The sequence below is a fragment of the Staurois parvus genome, unplaced genomic scaffold (assembly GCF_062004578.1).
Source record: "Staurois parvus isolate SC_StPar_1 unplaced genomic scaffold, SC_StPar_1.0 ptg000078l, whole genome shotgun sequence".
Lineage (NCBI taxonomy): Eukaryota > Metazoa > Chordata > Amphibia > Anura > Ranidae > Staurois > Staurois parvus.
In genome coordinates, this window is record NW_028317874.1 from 4736313 (window position 1) to 4755408 (window position 19096).

Consider the following 19096-nt stretch of genomic DNA (forward strand, 5'->3'; position numbering starts at 1 on the left):
CATTTCTTTGTGAGTGGGCAAACATTCAAAATCAGCAGGGGACCAAATACTTAGTTCCTGTACTGTATTTCTGCATGACCGTTCTCAAAGATTTTCTCCATGAAAGAAAAAAAGTGGTCTCTCACTTCTTTGAAAATTACTTTGAAGAGAAACACCTTTGTACTTTATTGTCATCTGTTATTAAGTACATGTTGCACTTTCTTGAGAAAGTAATTTATGGCATGGCTGGAGAAGGGAGGGACGTCCATTTTCTAATGTACTTGTAAGCATGCTGTTAATAGAGGAAAGTTTGTGCATGTTGCCTAGACAGACATCTCCTATAATGACCCATGGGCATAAACATTCCAATCCCCAGCCACATACTGGGAATTCTGATTTTAATATACCTGTCCATAGAGGGAAAGGGGGGGACACTGCTGGTGTGTGTGGGGGGGGGGGCAGAGGACATTGCGGGGGAAGGTGGCCAGAGTTCACTGCTATGGGGGAAGGGGGGAGGGGCAGAGGACACTACTGTGGGAGGGAGGAGGGTGATATGGAGTGTGGTAGAGGACACTGCCATGTGAGTGGCCCTGCACAGAGAAATGGAAAACAGCAGGGTTGAGGATGGAGGGTGGGAGGAGCTGGCCAAATGAACTTTTCATATTAACAAGCTGGTAATTGGTTGCTAGGACTGACTGTTAAAATGCCTGGAAAGATGACAGCACTCCACTGCACCCTCCAATCCCATATTTGTTTATCAGTCCTTCATCCAAGGCACCTGCAGTATACTCAGTGCTTTCACAGTCAACCAGCATTTCTGTATAGCTCCCTTGCTGGCTGTTGCTTTCATCTCCTAATGTGTCCCACATACTTGTTTGAAGGTGCTACTGAAGTTATTGGATTATCAAAGACATTAAATAAATGGATTTTCGGATCCCCATTTTTTTTTTTTGTTTAGGCAAGAGTGAAGAGGAAATAATTGTACAGCTACACCCAGGCCTCGCCTGTCTTCCACTCTTAGTTAGCGGGACCAGATGACACAGATTCTGAACACATATTTGATCAAAGGGATGCCATAAACCTGCTAGGTTTTTAACTTCAAAATTTTATAGCATTGTGTACTTTTGTATAGTGAGGAAAATCCAGAATATGCACTGCTCAAAAAAGTAACACTTTTTAACCAGAGTATAGCAACAAGTCAATTAAACTCCTGGGAGATTGATCTGGTCAGTTAAGTAGCAGAGGGGGTTATTAATCAGTTATATCCTCTTTGGTGTTAATGAAATTAACAGCAGGTGCACTAGATGGGCAACAAGACAACCCCCATAACAGGAATGGTTTTACAGGTGGAGGCCACTGACATTTTTTTTCCTTACTCATCTTTTCTGTTTTTCACTAGTTTTGCATTTGGCTAGGGTCAGTGTCACTGCTGGTAGCATGAGGCAATACCTGAACCCTACAGAGGTTGCACAGGCAATCCAACTCCTCCAGGATGGCACATCCATACATGCCATTGCCAGGTTTGCTGTGTCTCCCAGCAGTCTCAAGAGCATGGAGGAGATTCCAGGAGACTGGCAGTTACTCTAGGAGCGATGAAAAGGGCCATAGAAGGTCCTTAACCCATTGGCAGGACCGGTAGCTACTCCTTTGTGCAAGGAGGAACAGGTTAAGCACTACAAAATGGTCTCCAGCAGGCCCAAGGTGTAAATGTCTCTGACCAAACAATCAGAAACAGACTTCATAGAGGATGGCCTGAGGGCCCAACTTCCTCTAGTGGGCTCTCTGCTCACTGCCCGGCACCATAGAGCTCAATTGGCATCTGCCATTGAACACCAGAATTGGCAGGTCTGCCACTTGTGCCCTACGCTTTTCACAGATGAGAGCAGGTTCACCCTGACCACATGTGACAGACGTGAAAGGGTCTGGAGAGGCCGTGGAGAATGTTATGCTGTCTATAACATTGTGCAGCATGACCGTTTTGGTGGTGGGTCAGTGATGGTCTGGGGAGGCAGATCAGTGGGACCTCTACAGGCTAGATAATGGCACCCTGACTGCCATTAGGTATTGGGATGAAATTCCTGGACCCATTGTCAGACCCTACGCCGGTGCAGTGGGTCCTGAGTTCCTTCTGGTGCAGGACAATGCCCAGCCTGATGTGGTGAGAGTATACAGGCAGTTCCTGAAGCATGAAGGAATTGATAACATTGAATGGCTCCCACGCTCATCTGACCTAAATCCAATAGAACACCTCTGGGATATCATGTTTCAGTCCATCCGATGCCGCCAGGTTGCACCTCAGACTGTCCAGGAGCTCAGAAATTCCCTGGTCTAGATCTGGGAGGAAATATCTTAGGACACCATCCATCGTCTCATTAGGAGCATGGCCCGAAGTTGTCAGGCATGCATACAAGCACGTGGGGGCCATACAAACTACTAAATACCATTCTGAGTTTCTGCAATGAAATTTCAGCAAAGTGGACTACTCTGCTGCATCATTTTTTCACTTTGATTTTCAGGGTGTCTTTGGATTCAGTCCTCTGTAGGTTGAGAATTTTTATTTCCATGAAACGATGGGGAATCCTTACATTCCTAACACATTACCCAATCCAAAGCAGCATACATATCCAGCATGATATTTTTTCCCATTGAGATCTGATGTTTTTTTCAAAGTGTTACTTTCTTTTTTTGAGCAGTGTATTATGTTACTATACAATGATTTACATCTACAACACTTAAAACATATACAACACAATGTTTCTTTATTAATCATAAAGTTGTACATTGTTACAGTATGAAAAGATACAGGCATTTAGCAATCCATTGGAATAATAGCTATGGAAATGGAAGAAAAAAATGTTCATTGAGCAAGGAGTGCAGGTATCTAATATATTACAGCTGTAAACCACCATGTAGCACCTTATTTAAATGTGGCCAAAGGATGTAAAACATCTGCAACCTCATTCTGGGGATGTAGAACAAAATGTCAATCTCTGCTTGAGCCACAGTAAAATAGAGATTACCATTGCTTAAGCCAAATGGATCAATCTCATTTAGTGAATTCTTTAAACTGAGCAGGTAAGGGGAAAAAAAAAGAAAAAGTATACATTTCTTCATACAGTGCAGGGTTTAAAGAAGAAGAACTCCAAGGTCCTACTAAGTGTGCATTTTTAGATCCCTCTTCTTAGGCTTAGTTTAATAACTGGCAAAGTTATTAAATTAGTTTTTCTATCTCAACATCATCCTGTTCTTAGAAATAAATGTGGTTTGCATTCACAGGAAGGAGTTTCACTCTTGCTGCATGTCACATGTGATGGTAAATGGTACTACATTTCCCAAGATACAAAGAGAAATGCAGAGAGAGAGAAAAAAAAAAAAAAAGTGTGTGGGCGGAGCTATGCTAAGGTGTTCTATCTTGAATATACAATGTGAAGGGGGTGTATGTGTGGGTTTGGAGCTATGCTAAGGTGCTCTATTCTGCATATCTGTGTAGACGCCCACAATATCAACGGAATGACGTAGCTATAGTGGGCAATTCAGACTGGGAGATCACTGCTTGCTGAAAGAGAACTACAGTGGGGACCTTACAAGACTGGTGGCCAGGTCAACAGAGGGCATAGCAGCCACTAGTCTTACAAAACAGGAAATTACGGGGAATGCAAACTAATTTAAAAAGCGTACCTTCATATTATCTTACACTACAAACTGAGGAGAGAAATGGACTACATTTCTTCTTAAGGCAGGAAAGCACCATTAACGGGAAAAACAAAAAGTTTCTGCCCAGAGTTCAGCTTTAAATAACTTGATTGCCAAATAAACCAGTACCAGGCTTGGGCTTCACATTTCCACAGACAGTGAGGGAGAAAACCTGTCACCAATAGAAACATGTAATTATTGGATAGTAAATGCTCTAAAAGGATTCTTCCACATACGTTTGACCAGAAAGGCCTAGAAACCACATTCATTTTTAATTCAGGTTCTCAGTAAAGTTATGCTGACAAATCTCCCTCTCTCCTAAAGCATCTAATCACTACAATCAGATCACAAGGAACTGCACTGGACAATAGGCTAAATATACTAATATAGCGCAATACATTGACAGATTCTGTTTCAACATAAAACAGTATAATCTATACTGAGAAGAGAGACCCCCCCAAAGCCAGCCGATATGCAAAGCAGCATGTACTCCAGGTGGTCTCCAAGGCACTTTTTCTTTATAAATTTGTATGTTCAGACACTGTTCAGATCCTGTTATCAAAAGAGAAAATGTATTAATTTGAATGTTGGGTTTTCTTTAAATACTTGGCATCTTTGCAGTTAGCCTACTGTGGCATGCTAGCACTCAAGATTCCATTACATACAGACCTTCTCCATTACATCTGTTGGACAAACTGCCTAAAAAAAGATATTAATTCTGTTTTTCTGTAAAGGCTGCTTGTGGAACTTTTTACTTGGTTCATTTTCCTATTCAAACCGATGGAAAGATGTAATAAAAATATTTTGTCTTCTATATGGGTAAAGTTTTGAAAAATAAAGTGAAAAAAAAAAAAAACGCCTAACCTGCCCTGGGAAGCACATAGCTATACCAGTATTTACATATCAACCCAGCTTCCTGTGTTGTGGGAGGGCCCTTTCTAAACCTCACTATTAGCCAGTAAGACAACCCATCACAGTGATGGGCTAATATGAAGGCTTTGAAGGTGGGAGGTGGTAGAACCATGCTCTCAATACAGAAATCTGGATGGATCGGTGGACACTCAAGCACTGTGAGATTTGGGTCAACTATTGTGCCGATTTGGAATTAGGCCTGATAAGTATACTCTCATAAGTGGGTGCTATTCGTTGTCAAGCCTGGATTAGAAATGGATATATATATATATATATATATATATATATATATATATATATATATATATATTTTAGTAGATCAACTTTCTCTAAATGAAAAAAACCCACATATACAATGTGGGTAATACAATATGCTGGATGCCCAAGGCAGACCTTCACTGTTGGCCACATCTTAGAGGAAATCAGTGCTGTATGCGCATATTGCTCTTCAAAGGCCATTCCTTTCCAGCTGCTGCTGAACTGAAAGTCTCAGCAAGTCCTGCAAGCCGATAACAAGTACCACAACAGCTGCAAAACCACTGACCCTCTGCTTTAACACTGCATGTGTACCTTTCCATCTCATGGAAGAGACTTGCTCTGATGGACAGTTGGCTGAACCACAGACTTTGAGAGATGGAATATTGCTTCCCCTCAAAATAAACAAACAAAAAAAAAAAACACACACACACACACACTATATAAAATATTTCTTTTTATGCGTTTTTTTTTTTTTTTTTCTTTTTATAGGAAAGCACATTTTACACATTTTATCTCAACTCAATCACAAAACAAATGGCTCTTCAGTTTTGGGGTACTTTGCATTTAAGGTATAATTACGGTTCTTTTAACTACTTTTATGGAGTGGCTATATAGGATAAATAGCTTAAATTGAACTGTACAAATTTGAAAAAGGAAGCAAATAACTTGAGTCCTCGCTAATGCGAAGGGGCGCAATGCAAGGTGTTAGAAAGCATCACAATATCTTATATCACTATTAAAAACCCAAAATACAATGGTATTTGTGCGCTACAATATAATGGTAGGTGCAAAAAAAATGCTTGTGCAACCCAATACCAGAAGGTTATGAGAAGGCTACGCCTGATCAAGTTTCCTCCTTTTGCAAAATTTCACAGTATATAAATATTCTTCAATAAACAGGAAGCGTAGCATGACTTTCAGTACATAGGTAGAACAAGACTGGAATCAAGTATTTGGTGTGGCAGATTCTGATGTATTACATAACCTGAAAACCAAGATGGCCTTACTTTGGTCATGGGAAACAAGTGCACATACAAAGCCGATGAATAAACAGCAGCTTATTTATAAAAAAAAACAAACAAAAAAAACAAAACTGTACATCATTCAGGTACTTGTTAATATAACACACATCAAATAATGGGATCCTTCTACATTAATTTCAAGTTCAGCCAGAGACACAGCAGAAAGATGTGTAGAAAATATGATGTGTTGGATATGCTGTGTGTTTTACAGTATACAGAGGAAATACAGGATGGGTTGCACCATCTGTACACTGTGAAACAAAAAAGCACAGATTTGTGTTTGTCATCCCATTAGTGTCAAGCTTTTCAGAGTCTAATGGACCATACCATTTAAGAGGGAAATGGCAGCTGTGAAATGCATGATGTTGCCCATTCTGACACCCTCTCAATTCCATCTCATGAGTGGCCAAAAACCACATGCAATGAAGGTGGCAGGAGCACATTCAGCAGCAGCTATCCATACATTCTATGGTGGTTACACTGAGCCTTTCTGGTTGTCACCATCACTATTGTTCTTTAGGTGCTCCCTGGTCCACTTTCAATTCTTTGGTCACCCATCTTCATAGACAAGAATGCATGCTTGGCTGCTATCCATTTAGCAAATAGACAACCACTTCGTAGGTTGACATCATTATAGCTGTGTTGGGAATTTGTCTAACCAGGTGCGTTGTGAGGCCACGGTACAAGGAACCATAACCTTCTTCTCTCACCACCAGAGACAGTGTCTGAAAGAAGGATCTGTATTTTGTGCCCTCCTCGCGTAGCCTTGTCCGTACAACCTCTGAAAACAAAACAGAAAAAAAAATTAACATCACTAACAAAATACATAGACATTAGGACAAAAATAAATTATTATTATTATACAGGATTTATACCGCACCAACAGTTTACGCAGCGCTATTCAATATAAAGGGAGACAGTACAGGTACAATGCAGTAAAAAACAAGAGGATTAAAAGGGCTCTGCTTATGAAAGTTTATAATCTAATAGGGTGGGGCAAGTAGTACAAAAGGTTATAACTGTGGAGAATGAGCTGATGGAAATGATAAATGTCTAGTTAGATGCGTGATAGACTTCACTGAATGAGTTTTCAAGGATCGCCTAAAGTCAGCAAGAGTGGGGAATATTCAGACCGGTTGAGGTAGAGAGTTCCCAGAGGATGGGAGAAGCTCTGGCAAAGTCCTGGAGACTAGCATGGTAGGAAGAGACAAGGGAGCTTGAGAGCGGGAGGTCATGAGAGGAATGGAGAGGATGGTTTGGGTGATATTTGGAGACAACACTGGTGATGTAGCTAGGGGCAGAGTTGTGAACAGCTTTGTATGTTGTTGTAAGCATTTTGAATTTAATATGCTGGGCAATCGGAAGCCAGTGGAGGGATTGGCAGAGAGGTGGCAGACACTGAGCGGTTGGTAAAGTAGACTATTCTGGCAGCAGCATTCATGATAGACTGAAGAGGGGGTAGCCTACAGGAAAGTAAACCTATGGTAAGGGAGTTGCAATAGTCAAGGCGAGAAATAACAAGGGAGGGAATGGGTAGCTTGGTGGTTTTCGTTAGTTAAAAAGGGGAGAATTTTCAAGATGCTACAGAAGAGAAGTCTACAAGCTTTTGAGTGATTGGATCTGGGGCCAAAAGGATGGGTCATAGTCTAGGATTACATCTAGTACCCTGGCTTGAAGGGAGGGACTGATTATTGCATTATTGATCTTGATGGAAAAGTCATGCAGGAGGGCACGAGCTCGGTTTTAGAGATTTAATTTAAGGAAGTTGTGCGACATCCATGCTGATATGTCAGTAAGTTAGTAATGTGGGAGGAGACCGAATGAGTGAGGTGAGGAGTAGAGGGATAGATTTGGGTGTCATCGGCATAGTATCTTAGTAACAAATAAAGATTGAGTAGTTTAAAAAAAAATACCCACCACATTTAAGATTTTAATACTTAATCCATAATTTTTTTCTGATCCTCAACATAAATAATATTTTTAGGTTTTGCATATTTCCCTCCTCCCCACTCCTCTTACACCTTTTATCCACTTTCTTTTCTTCTATCCTTACCTCTTATTGTGTTTATGCCTGTCAATCTATCGCTCCCTCATTCTCTTGTTAACTCCTATCAGTTCTGCATATTTATTTGTAGTTTTAAAATGGACTCCATTTTCCCCAGGTTTTTATAAATTTTTCCATTTTATCTTCTCCACTATGACATAATTCCTATATGTATGCTCAACCCTCTTTATCCAGTCTTTTACTTTAGGAATCACTTGTACCTGCCAAAATTTAGGGATCAGCCATTTTGCTGCCTTTATTAAATTAGGTATCATTGTATTTTTATATTGTTTTACCGTAAACTCCGTGCTATGAAATAGACACCCATGGATCTTTTGGGATACTGACCCCCCAAAATCTCCTGTATCTGTTGTATTATTTGCTGCCAGAACTCTTGTATTTTGGGGCATTCCCATCATATATGTGCCATTGTTCCCTTTATTCCATACCCCCTCCAACTAAAAAGTGAATTCACTGGTTGTTTATGCGCTATCATAGGTGTAATATACCATCTTATCTTATTTTCCTTTTTTGTTCATTCAATTGTATTCCAAATTCACTTTCCTATTTCTCCATATACAGATGAAACTCGAAAAGTTAGAATATTGTGCAAATGTTCATTTATTTCAGTAATGCAACTTAAAAGGTGAAACTAATATATGAGATAGACTAATTACATGCAAAGCAAGATAGTTCAAGCCGTGATTTGTCATAATTGTGCCGATTATGGCTTACAGCTCATGAAAACCCCAAATCCACAATCTCAGAAAATTAGAATATTGTGAAAATGTGCAATATTCTAGGCTCAAAGTGTCCCACTCTAATCAGCTAATTAAGCCATAACACCTGCAAAGGGTTCCTGAGCCTTTAAATGGTCTCTCAGTCTGGTTCAGTAGGAATCACAATCATGGTAAAGACTGCTGACCTGATAGTTGTGCAGAAAACCATCATTGACACCCTCCATAAGGAGGGAAAGCCTCAAAAGGTAATTGCAAAAGACGTTGGATGTTCCCAAAGTGCTGTATCAAAGCACATTAATAGAAAGTTATGTGGAAGGGAAAAGGGTGGAAGAAAAAGGTGCACAAGCAGCAGGGATGACCGCAGCCTGGAGAGGATTGTCAGGAAAAGGCCATACAAAAGTGTTGGGGACTTTCACAAGGAGTGGACTGAGGCTGGAGTCGGTGCATCAAGAGCCACCACACACAGACGGATCCTGGACATGGGCTTCAAATGTCGTATTCCTCTTGTCAAGCTGCTCCTGAACAAACAACATCAGAAGCGTCTTACCTGGGCTAAAGAAAAACAGACCTGGTCTGTTGCTCAATGGTTCAAAGTCCTCTTTTCTGATGATAGCAACGTTTGGGTCCTTGGTTTCCAAATGAGTTGCAGAGTATGGAGGAAGAATGGAGAGGCACACACTGCAAGATGCTTGAAGTCCAGTGTGAAGTTTCCACAGTCTGTGCTGATTTGGGGAGCCATGTCATCTGCTGGTGTTGGTCCACTGTGCTTCATTAAGTCCAGGGTCAACGCAGCCGTCTACCAGGAGATTTTGGAGCACTTCATGCTTCCTTCCGCAGACGAGCTTTATGAGGATGCTGACTTCATTTTCCAGCAGGACTTGGCACCTGCCCACACTGCCAAAAGCACCAAAACCTGGTTCAATGACCGTGGGATTACTGTGCTTGATTGGCCAGCAAACTCACCTGACCTTAACCCCATAGAGAATCTATGGGGCATTGCCAAGAGAAAGATGAGAGACATGAGACCGAACAATGCAGAAGAGCTGAAGGCCGCTATTGAAGCATCCTGGTCTTCCATAGCACCTCAGCAGTGCCACAGGCTGATAGCTTCCATGCCACGCCACATTGAGGCAGTAATTGCTGCAAAAGGGGCCCAAACCAAGTACTGAGTACATATGCATGCTTATACTTTTCAGAGGTCCGATATTGTTCTATGTACAATCATTGTTTTATTGATTGCATGTAACATTCAAATTTTCTGAGATTGTGGATTTGGGGTTTTCATGAGCTGTAAGCCATAATCATCACAATTATGACAAATCATGGCTTGAGCTATCTTGCTTTGCATGTAATGAGTCTCTCTCATATATTAGTTTCACCTTTTAAGTTGTGTTACGGAAATAAATGAACTTTTGCACGATATTCTAATTTTTCGAGTTTCACTTGTACAGTGGGAAAAAAGAGGACTAGATATTATAGTAAGTATCTTACGGATACAAGCAATACCATGTTTTTGTATTATATCTGAACTAAACAACTATTCAAATGGGTATATATTTTCTACTGTTCTTAGTGGTTGTGGAAGTGTTGCCGAAAAAGGTCTTGACTGAAGGTATCGCCATTCAACCATTACAAAAACCAATTCCCTTTTGTGTTTCAATTCCTGAAAATAGCATATTTCCCCATTTTTCATAATATCCTTTCAACGTGCATTCTTATCTTTTATACATATACAATGGGGATCGAAAGTTTGGGCACCCCAGCTAAAAATTTGTATTAATGTGCATAAAGAAGCCAAGGAAAGATGGAAAAATCTCCAAAAGGCATCAAATTACAGATTAGACATTCTTATAATATGTCAACAAAAGTTAGATTTTCCATCATTTACACTTTCAAAATAACAGAAAACAAAAAAATGGTGTCTGCAAAAGTTTAGGCACCCTGCAGAGTTAATATCTTGTACTGCCCCCTTTGGCAAGTATCACAGCTTGTAAACGCTTTTTGTAGCCAGCCAAGAGTCTTTCAATTCTTGTTTGAGGTATCTTTGCCCATTCTTCCTTACAAAAGTCTTCCAGTTCTTTGAGATTTCTGGGCTGTCTGTCACGCACTGCTCTTTTAAGATCTATCCATAGATTTTCAATTATGTTGAGGTCAGGAGATTGTGAAGGCCATGGCAAAACCTTCAGTTTACGCCTCTTGATGTAATCCCCCGTGGATTTCGAGGTGTGTTTAGGATCATTATCCATTTGTAGAAGCCATCCTCTCTTTAACTTCAGCTTTTTCACAGATGGCATCAAGTTACCATCCAAAATTTGCTGAAATTTTATTGAATCCATTTTTCCTTCTACTCGTGAGATGTTCCCTGTGCCACTGGCTGCAACACAACCCCAAAGCATGATTGATCCAACCCCATGCTTTACAGTTGGACAGAGGTTCTTTTCATTAAATTCTGTGCCCCTTCTTCTCCAAACGTACCTTTTCTCATTCCGGCCAAAAAGTTACATTTTAACCTCATCGGTCCACAGAACTTGTTTCCAAAATGCATCAGGCTTGTCTATATGTTCATTTGCAAAGTTCAAACGATGATTTTTGTGGTGAGGACGTAGAAGAGGTTTTCTTCTGATGACTCTTCCATGAAGACCATATTTGTACAAGTATCTCTTTATAGTGGAATAGTGTACCAAAACTCCAGTGTCTGCCAGATCTTTCTGGAGGGATCGTGCAGTCAAACGTGGGTTTTGAATTGTTTTTCTCACAATCCTGCGAGCTGTTCTGTCTGATATTTTTCTTTTTCTTCCAGATCTTGCTTTAACTTCCACTGTTCATGATGACTGCCATTTCTTAATTACATTCCGAACAGAGGATATTGACATCTGAAAACGCTTTGCTATCTTCTTATAGCCTTCTCCAGCTTTGTGAGCGTCAACTATTTTCAGTTTCAGTTTTCTAGACAACTGCTTAGAAGAACCCATGGTGCTGATTGTTGGGGCAAGGTCAGATGAGTCTGGGCATTTAAAACCTTTGAGATTGACATCACCTGGTCTTTCCAGACGATGATTGAGAACAATCCATGACACTGGCAGGTCTCAGCTTTGCAAAGGGGGCAGTGCATGCTATAAATTCTGCAGGGTGCCCAAACTTTTGCAGACGCCATTTTTTTGTTTTCTGTTATTTTGAAAGTGTAAATGATGGAAATAAAATCTAACTTTTGTTGACATATTATAAGAATGTCTAATCTGTAATTTGATGCCTTTTGGAGATTTTTCCATCTTTCCTTGGCTTCTTTATGCACATTAATACAAATTTTTAGCTGGGGTGACCAAACTTTCGATCCCCACTGTACATGATATACTTCATTTCCCTGGTAGGAAGTAATTATTTCCAACCAGTGGTATTGAAGGTGAATTGTATTCCCACCCCATCTGTTTATGAATGAAATCCCATACCCTATAAACATGTTAAATTACTTGCGTGTTCCAAAAACGAGTGATACTGTTGTGGTACCCAAATAATTTTATCCAATTGTGCTTTACTTAGTGTTTTTTCAATCTGTGCCCAACTTTTCCCCCCTGAATTGTATACCCATTCTGTTAACCATGATAATAAAACTGCAAAATAATATATTTTAACCATTTGCCTACCGGTCACTATCACCCCCTTCCTGCCCAGACATTTTCAGCTTTCATGCAACACTGTTCCCAAATGAAAGTTTTTTTTTTTTTTTTTTTTTTTTAACACAAATAGAGCTTTCTTTTGGTGGTATTTAATCACCACTGGGGTTTTTATTTTTTGAGAAAGAAAAGAAAGGAAAAGGGGAAAGGGGAAAGAAAAAAAACAAAGCTTGATAAAAAAAGTTTTGTAAATAAGCGATTTTTCTCCTTCACTGATGGGCACAGACAGGCGGCACTGACAGGCATCACTGAGGAGGCACTGAAAGCCAGCACAGATGGGCACTATTGGGGCTACACTGATCATCTGATGGGGCACTGATGGGGTCACACTGACCATCAGATGGGATATTCATGGGACTACACTGATCATGAGGGCACTGATGATCAGTGTAGATGTGCCCATAAGAAATTACGCTTACTGGCTCTTCCTGTTTACACAGCTGGTCACATGTAAAAGGCGGCTCCGATTGGCCCCCTATTTGGACACGTGATCAGCTGTGTCCAAAGGACACAGCGATCACAGATCGCACACTGTGCGCGGTCCAGGGGGCGCGGTTCTGGCAGGGCGTCCATGGACGCCCTCCCAGAACTAGTAGACCGCAGTCTTTTGGCTATAGCGCGGTCAGAAAGATATTAAAATCCTATGCAGCTAAGCCCCCATGTGTTTTGTCTTTACTCAACACCTCATATTTTACTCTCGATTTATTATTCACCCATATAGTACAACCAAGGAGGCACAGTCTCTGCATGCTGATATCGTCTTTATCCAAGAGATGCACTTTGCTTCATCCGACACCCCTCTTTAAGATGAGGAACTTTTCTACAAAGTATCTAGCATCAAATCCCAAAAAGAAAAATGCCCAGACCCATGCTCTCTGTAGGCGCCATGATAAGGCCCCTCCCGTAAATTTCTAGGCCTTGTAATCCAGATTTCAAAAGCATCTTATGACCTGATCAATGTCTATCTGCAGGTTGGATAGGACAACCCCATAGATATTCATTTTTTTTTTTATAAATAGCTTGGGAGGACTTTACAGGGCAAGACTGGAAATAACCAACTTCAAATCTGTCATCAAGTATAGTTCCAAGAAAAATGTTACCAACAACAATATGATTTTAAGCACTGGGGTGGATGTTGTTCCTTATTTGTAGGTTTAATTTTCAAGTCTGACATAAATGTACTTAGTACTTCTAATATGGAAGCACTAAAAGCACAGTAAGTTTTTTCCTTTTGCTCAAAGCGGTCAGCTAAAAAGGTAGGGGAGTGAAGCAAAGGCAAATATATGAGGTTTGGGTGTTTGAAGTGTATATACAACCAAGACAGAAGACAAAGTCACTGGATGGAGTTTCAACCTGGCATTCATATCCTGTACAGCTGGTTGCCTTGGGAGCCATATCCCATGAATGCAGAAATATTTTTCAATGGCCTGTGAAAGGTAGTGTTTCATGGCTTTGCTCTCTCTACCCAGTGAATCCCTTCACCACCCACACATACTACAGTATGAAAGAAAGACCTCAACAAAGTGAATAAGCTTTCTGGTAGTGTTTCCTGGGTTGCATTATATAGTTCATGGATTAAAGAATATGCAAACCCAACATTTCATATGTACCTGCTGTACCATGTACTTGTATGAAAAAGTATTCTGTTTTCTTTGTGTTGCTTCTTGTGAGTGAAATCCCTGGTGTCCTACCAGTCCCTCTGCTCTCCTATTAAAAACTGACCATATTAGGAATGAGGGCACAGCATGGTCAGTTCTCTAGCTATGCTATGAACTCAGCCTGCTCTCATCCAATGATTAGACTTGTGCTGATACACCCCCCTGCACAGCCATTCACTGGGAAGATCAATGTTCTCTTGTTTTTCCTCCATGAGCGCCTTATAAGACTGAAAACAGAAGAAATGTGATCACTTATTAAAAAAAAAATTAAAAAAACATTTTTTCACAGCTATACACAACTGTTTTGCCTTTCGTTTCTAGTTGAAACTGAATGGGTTGTTTTACAAGATGAGGGTTTACATATACTAATTTTATTCAAGGCTGCTCTTTTAAACCGCCCATAAAAAAAAAAACTTAAAGGGAGTGGTATAATAAAAAAAAAAAAAAGCAACATTTTGTGTTCATAACCTGACCAGCAAAACAAAACAAAAAACAAAACAAAAAAACAATAGCAGCAACTGCAAACTTTTACCTAAAGCAAAGCCTATAACTACTTAAATTGCAGTGATTGCATTATGAATATTTGGTTTTGTTATCTGTGGCACATAAAATCCAGTGAATGGTCATGGCTGCAATCAGCCTCTAGGTGACAATATTTCAACAGACACAGCAGTCAGAAGTACAAAAACAACATATATACAAACTTGCGTACCGTGTGGGTATGCTATAGAGGTGGCGCATGTCTTGGATGTTGCTGCTGCCAACATTAGTCCAACAAAATCTGAAGCCTCTTTTACAGACTCATCCTCATCATCCATGGCTGTTGCAGTTTTATATTCCAGCAGTCTTCGTTTAATACTTTCATAAATAACAAAGTGGATAACAGTTTCAGAGATGCCGGCGTAGGAGGCAGACATGCCCCTGTAAAATCCTTTAAAGCCATCTGTGCTGTACACCTTACGGATGCATTCTAAAGCGCTCATTCGTCGTTCTCCTCGGTTTCTGGAAAGGGAAGAAAGATTTAAAGTGCATTTCTCATTAATGATCTGTTACAATAGCTGCACAACATCAAAATGACGCTACAGTAACATTACCAAAAGAAGACTGCACTGATGATTCAAGTGGAGAACCCAGTGATGTTAGCATATAAACAAATAGAAAAAAGTTGCTGCGGTGTATAAGTGATGCCTGACAATCCATTGTATGAATGGAGATTTTCCAGCAAAAACTCAGCTTAACCACCTCAATGCTGGCAATTTTCACTTCCTTCATTGCCAGGCCATTTTTCAGCACTGCAATAATTTTACAATTATTTGGTCAACACTGCAATACTGTAACCAAATGAATTTAAAAAAAAAAAAAAATCAAATTTATCAGTCAGAGCTTTCATTTGATTTTATATAGTAATTAGAGATGAGCGAAGAAATGAAAAATTCGATTCGACTGATTCGGCGAATTCGTGGACAATATTCGATTCGAGTCGAATAAATTCGCTGTGAATTTAACTTAAAAAAGGGTGTTTCTAGGCTTCAGAGAGACTTAATATTAGTGCAGAACACTGTACCTTTAATTTAAATGCCCTTGGAGTCTGCTGGGGAAGAGAAATAATACTGTCACTCAGTATGACATGCAGATGAGTGCCGTCGATCTTAGAATCACTGCACACTTCACTCCTTTGGCCAGTCACGGGGCCAAAACCAGTGTTTGGAGCCACAGTGTGGCGGTGGAGGCAGCAGCAATGGGAGGCCATACAGCAACCTATGACAAAATGGAAACCAGCAGGAGTGTGAGGAGACCTGAAAGTGGCACATGGCAGAGTGGGAGCAATGGGAGGCGGTACAGGGACCCAGGTCACACTGTGGGCCCAGCAGCAGCGTGACCAGGCGGTACGGGGGCCCATGGCAGATTTGGGGCCTGGCAGCACCTATGGGAGGCCTGTAATCTGCCAGCACCCTATGACAAAATGGAACCCTGGGCTGGGGCAGGCAGAACCGCCGTATCTTTATCACGGTTTTCCCAGGCCACCGAATGGCGACGCTGCATATGCTGACGCAACGCTGTAGTCCCAACATGGGCCCCCTGGCCACGCTTGACTTTCTGGCCACATAGTCGACATACGGCTACGTTTACTTCCTCGGGCGGCTTGACGAAAAATTGCCACACCGCAGAGTAGGAAACTTTGCCTCCGCTACTCCTCACTGGCTGACTGCTACTTCCTCCGTGCACACCGGCACCACTACTGGCCGTGGTGGTAGGCTGCAGTGGAGCTGGTGCTCTACTCCGTGGCCGTTTGCCTCCACTGACACTGCTGCGACCCTGCTGCCTCCTGGCAGCAGCAATGGGAGGCCGTACAGGGACCCATGAGAGACTCTGGACTTGGCAGCAGCATGAGGAGGCGGTATATAGGGGCCCATGGCAGATTAGGGGCCTGGCAGCAGCTATGGGAGGCCCGTAATCTGCCAGCACCCTATGTCAAAAAATTCAACACAACAGCAGTGTGTGAGGAGACCTGAAAGTGGCACATGGCAGAGTGTGGCGATAGAGACAGCAGCAATGGGAGGCCGTACAGGGACCCATGAGAGACTCTGGACATGGCAGCAGCATGAGGAGGCGGTATATAGGGGCCCATGGCAGATTAGGGGCCTGGCAGCAGCTATGGGAGGCCCGTAATCTGCCAGCACCCTATGTCAAAAAATTCAACACACCAGCAGTGTGAAGAGACCTGAATGTGGCACATGGCAGAGTGTGGCGATGGAAACAGCAGCAATGGGAGGCCGTACAGGGACCCATGAGAGACTCTGGACTTGGCAGCAGCATGAGGAGGCGGTATATAGGGGCCCATGGCAGATTAGGGGCCTGGCAGCAGCTATGGGAGGCCCGTAATCTGCCAGCACCCTATGTCAAAAAATTCAACACACCAGCAGTGTGAAGAGACCTGAATGTGGCACATGGCAGAGTGTGGCGATGGAAACAGCAGCAATGGGAGGCCGTACAGGGACCCATGAGAGACTCTGGACTTGGCAGCAGCATGAGGAGGCGGTATATAGGGGCCCATGGCAGATTAGGGGCCTGGCAGCAGCTATGGGAGGCCCGTAATCTGCCAGCACCCTATGTCAAAAAATTCAACACAACAGCAGTGTGAAGAGACCTGAATGTGGCACATGGCAGAGTGTGGCGATGGAAACAGCAGCAATGGGAGGCCGTACAGGGACCCATGAGAGACTCTGGACTTGGCAGCAGCATGAGGAGGCAGTATATAGGGGCCCATGGCAGATTAGGGGCCTGGCAGCAGCTATGGGAGGCCCGTAATCTGCCAGCACCCTATGTCAAAAAATTCAACACAACAGCAGTGTGTGAGGAGACCTGAAAGTGGCACATGGCAGAGTGTGGCGATGGAGACAGCAGCAATGGGAGGCCGTACAAGGACCCATGAGAGACTCTGGACTTGGCAGCAGCATGAGGAGGCGGTATATAGGGGCCCATGGCAGATTAGGGGCCTGGCAGCAGCTATGGGAGGCCCGTAATCTGCCAGCACCCTATGTCAAAAAATTCAACACACCAGCAGTGTGAAGAGACCTGAATGTGGCACATGGCAGAGTGTGGCGATGGAGACAGCAGCAATGGGAGGCTGTACAGGGACCCATGAGAGACTCTGGACTTGGCAGCAGCATGAGGAGGCGGTATATAGGGGCCCATGGCAGATTAGGGGCCTGGCAGCAGCTATAGGAGGCCCGTAATCTGCCAGCACCCTATGTCAAAAAATTCAACACACCAGCAGTGTGTGAGGAGACCTGAAAGTGGCACATGTTTGAGGCATAAATTCATGGCGGATTTAGTCAGTTGTGTCAGGAACTGGTGGTTTGAAATCCAGACTAATCCACGCCTGATTCATTTTCACAAACGTGAGTCTCTCCACACTTTGGGTGGACAGTCGTGTCCTCCGCGGAGTTACAATACCTCCTGCCGCACTAAACACGCGCTCCGATGCCACGCTACTGGCCGGGCATGACAGCCTTTCAAGGGCAAATTCAGCTAGTTGGGGCCAAAGGTCAAGTTTCGTTGCCCAGTAGTCAAGGGGATTGTCTACCTCGGTTGGCAGGGTGCTGTCCAAGTAGGCCCAAGCCTGTTGTTTGAGCTCCTGCTCCAGGTCCACTTGATGATGCTGCTGCTGCTGCGGCTGGTTAGTAGTTTCCTCACTGCGCTGGTGAAGAAAGCTACTCATCATCGACTGCAGACTGAGGCAGCCGCTGCTGGTGGAGCTGCCACTGCTCCTACCGCCCCACCCCTCCCCTGCTGCCATGCCAGCGGAACGCGAGCGCACAGGGCCCAGAGTGTCTGAGGATGGACGTTGGCGCACAAAGGCAGAGACCAACTGACTACATAGGTGGTTTTTATAGTACGTTATTTTGGCCTCCCTCTCAGCAGGTGTGAAAAAGGCCACCATTTTGGAACGGTAGCGAGGGTCCAACAAGGTGGACAGCCAAAAGTCATCCCTCTGTCTGATGGTTATTATTCGGCTGTCGCTACGCAAGCAACCGAGCATGCTATGGGCCATTTGTGCCAAGGAATGCGAGGGACTCCCTGCCTCCATCTCCACAGCATACTGCCACGGTGCGTCTGGGTCCTCTGTCTCCTCCTCCTCCTCCTCTACCAGATGCTCCTGCTCCTCCACTCCTGTCCGCTGAGTGGAAAAACCACCCATTTCACTCAATAATTCCTGAGCACAAATGTCCTCCTCTACCTCCTCCTCTTCTTCCTGTCCTGCCCCCACAGGGGTCATGTGGCGTTGAGATCTGTGCGCCACGTCTACCGCACCCTGACCAGCCATTGTTAACAGCATTTGTTCCAGGACGTGCAACAGAGGAATGACGTCGTTCATCCCATAGTCCTGCCGACTCACGAATAGCGTGGCCTCCTCAAAGGGCCTGAGCAAGCGGCAGGTGTCACGCATGAGCTGCCAATGGCTGACATCTAAGTTACACAGGGGAGTACCTTTATCCGCTTGTAACATAAGGAAATCGGTGATGGCCTTTCGCTGCTCGTAAAGGCGGTCTAACATGTGTAGGGTTGAATTCCACCTTGTTGCAACGTCGCAGATCAGGCGATGCTGTGGAATTCC

The 19096-nt window shown here is 43.0% G+C and overlaps 1 protein-coding gene across 1 annotated transcript in view; it reads right to left on the reverse strand.

Annotated features, from left to right (window-relative positions):
* Positions 1-2711: 2711 nt before the first annotated feature.
* Positions 2712-19096, reverse strand: part of SLC25A36 (solute carrier family 25 member 36) — a 96727-nt gene continuing 80342 nt past the window's right edge. The window contains exons 6-7 of the mRNA XM_089669512.1: positions 14690-14979; positions 2712-6645 (exon numbers count right to left, since the gene is read on the reverse strand). Of these exons, the coding sequence (XP_089525638.1) occupies positions 6452-6645; positions 14690-14979 (484 nt within the window). The 3' untranslated portion in view covers positions 2712-6451. The remainder of the gene's footprint in view (positions 6646-14689; positions 14980-19096) is intronic.